This window comes from Triticum urartu, chromosome 5 (assembly GCF_003073215.2).
Source record: "Triticum urartu cultivar G1812 chromosome 5, Tu2.1, whole genome shotgun sequence".
In the NCBI taxonomy this organism is placed as follows: Eukaryota; Viridiplantae; Streptophyta; class Magnoliopsida; order Poales; family Poaceae; genus Triticum; species Triticum urartu.
In genome coordinates, this window is record NC_053026.1 from 191,434,959 (window position 1) to 191,442,217 (window position 7,259).

General features: G+C 42.9%; 1 protein-coding gene across 1 annotated transcript; it reads right to left on the reverse strand.

The window, feature by feature from the left end:
• Positions 1 to 1,133: 1,133 nt before the first annotated feature.
• Positions 1,134 to 6,998, reverse strand: LOC125508364 (hydroxymethylglutaryl-CoA synthase-like). The gene is made up of 13 exons (XM_048673060.1): positions 6,753 to 6,998; positions 6,587 to 6,671; positions 4,603 to 4,709; positions 3,853 to 3,985; positions 3,482 to 3,625; positions 2,936 to 3,094; positions 2,727 to 2,800; positions 2,569 to 2,644; positions 2,373 to 2,428; positions 2,176 to 2,263; positions 1,947 to 2,087; positions 1,710 to 1,859; positions 1,134 to 1,609 (listed from the first exon to the last, which is right to left on the reverse strand). Exons 2-13 carry the CDS (start codon positions 6,659 to 6,661, stop codon positions 1,415 to 1,417), a joined length of 1,398 nt encoding a protein of 465 aa, XP_048529017.1. The 5' UTR covers positions 6,662 to 6,671; positions 6,753 to 6,998; the 3' UTR covers positions 1,134 to 1,414.
• Between the last annotated feature and the right edge of the window lie 261 nt (positions 6,999 to 7,259).

The window sequence follows — 7,259 nt, forward strand, 5'->3', positions numbered from 1 at the left end:
GGGGGGGGGGGGGGGGGGGGGGGGGGTCGTCTCCGCCACTACTCGATAGTCGCTCTGCCCAAAGACTTCAACAGCTCCGACAACCGTCCCCTACGCCCGTTAATCAGACGAACTAAAAATGGATTAGACAATCTCCAACGAGTCCGATTGGGACAAAAGAAAGTATTGAGAGTTAAAAATGTCAGCCTCCATATGCTAAATCTTTATTTAGGATCACATTATAGCACATTCCGTTGTGCATGATACTTCCTCCGTTCCAAAATAAATGTCATGGTTTCAGCTCTGCTATTTATGTACCAACTGTAAATAAATAGAGGTGTTATAGAATCTGCATATGACCTGTCCAAGTTCAGCTGACAAAAACTAAATAGTGACCACCAACAAACATGTCGCCTGCAAAGTTCAAATTCGCATGATCTTTCAGCTAAAAACGTTCCGAAAATTTATGCCTTCATTTTGATCTCTTTTTGTTTTAACACATTCATTTTCATCTCAACCTGGCACACAGAAGCCATCAATCATGCCTCTTGTCACAACTCACGTAGCTTAAACCTGCCGGTAATTCGGTGGATTATTCTGTTATTCAGAACTTACAACTTTACAACCGTCCCCTACGCCCGTCTCCGCCACTACCCGATAGTCGCTCTGCCCAAAGACTTCAACAGCTCCGACAACCGTCCCCTACGCCCATTAATCAGATGAACTAAAAATGGATTAGACAATCTCCAACGAGTCCGATTGGGACAAAAGAAAGTATTGAGAGTTAAAAATGTCAGCCTCCATATGCTAAATCTTTATTTAGGATCACATTATAGCACATTTCGTTGCGCATGATACTTCCTCCGTTTTAAAATAAGTGTCATGGTTTTAGCTCTGCTATTTATGTACCAACTGCAAATAAATAGAGGTGTTATAGAATCTGCATATGACCTGTCCAAGTTCAGCTGACAAAAACTAAATAGTGACCACCAACAAACATGTCGCCTGCAAAGTTCAAATTCGCATGATCTTTCAGCTAAAAACGTTCCGAAAATTTATGCCTTCATTTTGATCTCTTTTTGTTTTAACACATTCATTTTCATCTCAACCTGGCACACAGAAGCCATCAATCATGCCTCTTGTCACAACTCACGTAGCTTAAACCTGCCGGTAATTCGGTGGATTATTCTGTTATTCAGAACTTACAACTTTACAACCAAGCAGAGCACGAACGTTCCACTACAGAGCCAAGAATTCTCACTGACAAGGCAATACGGACAATGACAGCTCTATCTAACTTTACAAACTTAGAACAAGTTTACAGATAGATTAATCTGGGCAAGCTCCACCCTTCCCTTTCCCTTCCCTACCAGATAAATAATCTAAGAGCGCTTGCGGCGCTTATTGCAGCTTCAGGCTGGGTGGAGTCAATCAATCAATGGCCATTGGTTACCGGAGTGGCCGCGGTGTCGCCTTTCACGGCATAGAACCGGCGGTACATGGAGTCAACATGGGTGAGGTAGTAGGTGCCTGGAACGAGCAAGCGCGTGTCCTGGCTGGTGACGAAGTCCTTGGCGCCGTAGCGGTGCTCCATCAGCTTCAGCGCCTCGACAAATTTCTTCGGTGGAACCTGCGTGGAAGATGCACAGTGAGACAGAGCCAAGTTTAAGGTTTGCAATGAGTAAGATACTCTGGTGCTAGATGGGGAAGTTCATGAAAGGACGACTTACCACATGCCTAGACTCCAATTTGTTGGAGATATCCAGTATGCTTGCAATGTTCGTTAGGCTGAACGGATGCTGGCCTTCATTGATTTTGAAGGAGAACATTGTCGATGTCATGCCACTGCCGTAAGAGAACATCACAATCCTCTGGCCCACCTGGAACATTTTGGAAGATCAAAAAAGAGAAAATTTAGTTCAACGGTGATAATGACCGAAGAAAACACAGTATAGTGTGATTTATACCAGAGCATCGTGTTTGTTGTGGACAACTGATGCAAAAGCAGCATAGAGTGACGCCGTATACATATTCCCGAGTTGTTTCGGGATCAATGTTGTTGGTTGAACCTTGGTGTCATACAGGGGCTTCGCAACTTGCTGACAAACCTGCATATTTAAGGGAGCACGGATCAACTTACAATCATGAGTTATTACACAGAGAAGTAATTTTGTATAATTTAACTGTTATTGATACCTTCTCAAGGTCTCGACTCTGATAGCTTTCCTCGGATGACAGGCCCAAGTAGGGCTCCAATTTTTCTCTTGAGTCTTTGTCAACAATGCTATTTGACACAACAGTAATTTCAGTTAGTAAACAATTCGGGACCGAGGGAGTACTAAATAACATACAGGCACAGAGTTCCTAATACACTAGCTGTCTAGCTGACCAACCTGCAGTTTCTCAAGAAGTCATTGTAGTATAAACGAGCAAAACTTTTCTGTACAAGCTGCACATGGAACAAATCATGGAGAACTTGTAAATATATAAAAACAAACAGATGATTATACACAAAGTGTATCTGGAGAGCAAGGCATGTGATGTCCAACCAAGATTGCAGTGAGAAAATAATATGGGGTTATATGATACCTTGTTGTATGGAGAATGAAATACAAAAGAATCTGCGTCGACGATTGAAAATGGCTTCCCTTCAATCTTTTCGTACCTGAAAGATCAAAGCAATGGGATCTGGTTAAATCAACTGGTCAACTTGATTGACCTGTTCAAGTAAAACGATGACAACTTACCTTTTGCAAAAGGTCTTGTAGCAGGAATCCAGTGCCATGAGATAGCAAGTCTGCGATAGCTTCCCATCGACCACCTGCATGCAATTTTGCTATCTTGTCAAAAGGGATGTTCACATTGGCAGATCTAGTAAATTCATTTCCAGTGTATCTCAAGCTTGCTCTGCCTAAACAGAATTTGGGTGCATAAATTGTATGGAATGGTGATGTACCGGATATTCGCTCGCAAGATCAGGCTTGTAAAAGTCATAAACATGTGCCATATGAGACCCTCTAAATTTGCTTTCCAATGAAATAGGAGCATTTGGTCCAATCAGCATTGCAATAGCAGCTGCACCGCCAGTAGGACGAGCCGGCCCTTCAGCATAAACCTGATAAGGTGTCAACATGGATCTAAGATGTCAGCTTGAGTTATACTCTTTACCATGGTCAGTAATACAATCCTGTGTCCCATTCACGAAATTCGTATTTCATGTTCGGATCAGTATGGGTGTCAAACATCAAATATAAGAAAACAGATTATAGAGCAGGCAAATATGCTTGCCTGAACATGAGGGAACCTGAAGCTAATGAGAGAAATAAAAAAAATTAATACCAGAACTTTTTTTTCGAGAAACGGATACCAAAACATGGCGACATCGACATGAATGTATATACCTAGGGTCTGAGTTATATAAAATGCTCAAGGTTGTAAAATAGTCTGAGAAGCCGTGCAGTATGAAATTGGATACTGAAAAATGAAACAATATATTACATACCGCACTGTCTGTGCAAACAACGAGCCCATAACGTCCATCCCATGAGTTGCTCTCAGCCCAATTAACACAATTAAACAAAGCAGCTGTTCCACCATAACATGCGTTTGAGGAATCAACTCCTTCAATATCAGTATTGCCACACTCCTGCAATTAAGGAACATTGTTACAAAAAGAGCATCACCAAAAGGAATTGTCTGGCAGTGAATTGAATTACTGGTACTACAAAAATCTCAAAAATGCTCAAGAGTGATGATGAGAATTCAAATACAATTCTTTTAATTTTTACATATGTAAGGTACGCTAGACAAAATTACACCAAGAAACTAAAGGTGAACGAACTTATTAGCATGTTCTTGCTGAAAGGAACAAACCTCAAATATTTGCATCAACCATGTCTTTATAGACTTGCTCTTGTCTATTACAGTTTCACTGCCAACTTCCAAACGTCCAATACACTTTGGATCGATGTTATAATTTTTCAGGAGAGTCTTCACCACTGTCAAGCTGAGACAAAATCTTAATCAAATGAGATAAACTGAACTAAAATGGTAAATAAGACACTGTTCATATGTTTAAAACATAAAATGGTTCATGTCTGGACATTTGAAACGTTATATATTTGGACTTCAGAGACAAATATAAGGCATCTCGAATGGCACAACACTGTGCTGTTATATTCACAGCCATCTACATTGTACTGTTTCTCTAACATCATAGGTAGTCAATAGAGCACTGGTGTCAAATAGTACTCCATCCGTTCCTAAATATATGTCTTTTTAGAGATTTCAATATAGACTACATACGGATGTATATAGACGTATTTTAGAGTGTAGATTCACTCACTTTGCTCCGTATGTAGTCCATATTGGAATCTCTAAAAGATTCATATTTAGGAACAGAGGGAGTATAACTTAAAACAAGCATGGCATAATGTTCTATTTAGATTGTAAAATTGGCCCTCATCATCATAGGTTGCACAAATCTGTTGGTGTTAACTATCTGGATACTTTGTACTATCCTCACATTTCAAACGAATACGGAGGAGAATAAATGCTTTCAAGGAAAAGAAAGAAAAACGATAGGAGAATGAGAGTACTTTGTACTTGAGGAAATAATCGCACCTCATTGAAATGACATCCTCCACTTCAGTGCAAAAGGCCATGCTATCCTGCCCAAGCCCAATGGTGTACTTCCCTTTGCTCACGCCATCATGAGTTTCCAGTTCTTCCTGCAACCAGCATCATGTAAATTTTCCAGCTAGTAAAGAAACTACTTCTTGGAAAATGGTAAAGAGGATATGAAATAAAACATTGATCTGCAAGTGAGATCAGCAAAAACAAAAATGAAAGAGATACTGCAAGAGATCTCGTAAGTTTCCCAAATGAAAACCGTACAAGTCTGAAGACGACATTGGGTAGTGATGGGCTGTTGTACAGTGGCCTGTAAATTCCTTATTTTATTTAAAATTCATGGATTCATTTATGGTGAACAGAATCTTATAAAATAAGACATATCAGTACTTTAACAGAACAATTTTCAAAGAGGACGACAACAGTTAAAGCCTGAAGATACCTATCTCTTATTTCCAAGACAGCACTGCATATTTCAGAACACCTTGCCTTATGTGGACAAAAGAAGTTCAGACATATCGCTGACATCAACAGATCATCATTCTTACTAACTTGTTAGGGTCAACCTTGTCCAACCTCCACCTAATATATATGATTATACTAATAATATATATCAAGCCTCCCTTTTCAGAACGCATTTTGTACGGCCAAAAAGATCGGCAGATCCACGTGGACAGCAACGCTTCCGAATTCGATGACTGCACTCGCACGAGAGACCTACTTGGTTTACAAGCCCAGGAAAGGAAAGAGACAGTTTGACAGCCATCAACATCAGCCTCAGCTGATTAATCGTCCACACAGACTTAATCAAAGTATCAAACAGAAGAGTTGGGTCCTACTACTCCCAGCAAGCTCTTTCAGCTGGCATGTTCTAGGTCTTGGCATATTAATTTTCCTTTCCACAAAGTGTGCCAACATTCCTCGTGTAAGCAAATACGTCTCTTTGGAATCTTTCATCACACTCTGAAAGCACCCTACATGGTTCCTTCCGCTAGTATTAATCAGCCCAGCTGGAATTGTACTAGTATTAATTACAGAGGGTAACAGATTAAGTAGTAACTGCTTGCATAGTACTCCCTCCGTCCGGAAATACTTGTCATCAAAATAAATAAAAGGGGATGTATTTAGATGTATTTTAGTTCTAGATACATCGCTTTTTGTCCATTTTAATGACAAGTATTTTCGGACGGAGGTAGTACCTGATAATCACACATGGCCTTTACCCTTGCCACCCATACACAGCTAGAATTCTTTTGTAGTTTTAGCAGGAGAGTAATTAGTAGGACTAATAATCGCCTATCGTTATTAATTAGCTAATACTAACTCTGTTCCTTAACATAACATGTTCTACTAGCCTTTTTTCTGAATCAAATGTATATAGACGTGTTTTAGTGTGTCTGTTCACTTATATCAGTCTGTATCTAGTGTCCATACTGAAATATCACAAACGTCTTATACTAATTGGGAACAGAGGTGACAGTGGTATTCCCTGAATCTGGGCAGCCGTAGAATAGGCTGAATGGTGACCTGTCTCCACTCCAGAGGACACAGAAGCTATCAACAGATAATGTTCAGATAACATCGGCCTCTTGTCTCAATCTCAAAGGGCTCGCTCGGTCTGCATCGCAGCTGTGAACAGGCAACTCTGCTCTGCTCTGCACAACGCAGGCCCGAGAAACATAAACTCGTAGTCGCGGTGAACAACTGATCCCGGGAAAAACAGAGGATAAAAACCACCAACCACACACAAAGAGCGTGCGTGCGTGCGTGCCCCTTGACTGGTACTGGTAGTGGTATGTTTTTTTTTATCATGGCGTTTCAGGGAAACGGCTAGTGAAACGCAAGGCTCTTTTTCTTTTTTTTTCTTTTACAGCAACAGGAACCTAAAAAGGATTACAGCAGCAGGAGAGCACGGGCGGCGCTGTGATGAGATTCAGAGAGGGAGAGGATGGCGTGGGTGGATGTATGATGTAACCTGGAGGACGCAGTTGGGCGGGAAGTAGATGTCCATGGCGAGGATGCCGACGTCCTTGACCCTCTCCGCCGCCATCTGGCTTCACCTGAAACCCAACCGAATGAACAGCCATGGCGGCAGGAGAATCGAACCGCGGACTGGGGAGACGGGGGCGCACTGTACGTACCAGTGAGGGAGGAAGAAGAAGAAGAAGAAGAAGAAGAAGAAGAAGCGAGAGGTCGGGTCGGAGACGGCCGGGACGGGGGAGGAGGAGGAGCGGATCGCGGGGAGGGAGGGAGGGATGGATGCGGGGCTCGACACTCCCACCCAGCTCTGCCCCGCGCCGTATATATACGCTGCTCGCCGCTGGCCTTTTTCCTTTACCCCTTTTCTTGCCTTGGCTGCGGCTCGGCTCGGAACCTGGCCGTATCCTGGAGGAAAAGGGAGGGTGGGGAGCGGTAGGTGGTGGTGGTAATTGCGGGCGGGGTGACCTCGGTAGTATCGACCGGCTGTCGCCTCGGGCATCCGGGCACGTTCTCATCTCATCGTGCGCCTCTCGCCCACAAGGAGGCGGCGGTCGTGGGCTCGTCTCGCTGGCGGCTTTGGCGCTGCCTGCCCGCGGGCGCCACTGCGCTCAGTCCTCGTCCTCGTCCGGTCCTCGTGGAGTTTCCCGTGTCCACGAGCGCAACACGGC

Excerpts from the sequence above, each read along its gene's own strand:
- LOC125508364 (XM_048673060.1), bottom strand. The coding sequence starts at position 6,661 with ATGGCGGCGGAGAGGGTCAAGGACGTCGGCATCCTCGCCATGGACATC. Across the intron at positions 3,626-3,852 it reads GGTTGATGCAAATATTTGAG|GAGTGTGGCAATACTGATAT; the intron begins GTTTGTTCCTTT and ends CCTTAATTGCAG. Across the intron at positions 1,610-1,709 it reads AATTGGAGTCTAGGCATGTG|GTTCCACCGAAGAAATTTGT; the intron begins GTAAGTCGTCCT and ends TCTTCCACGCAG.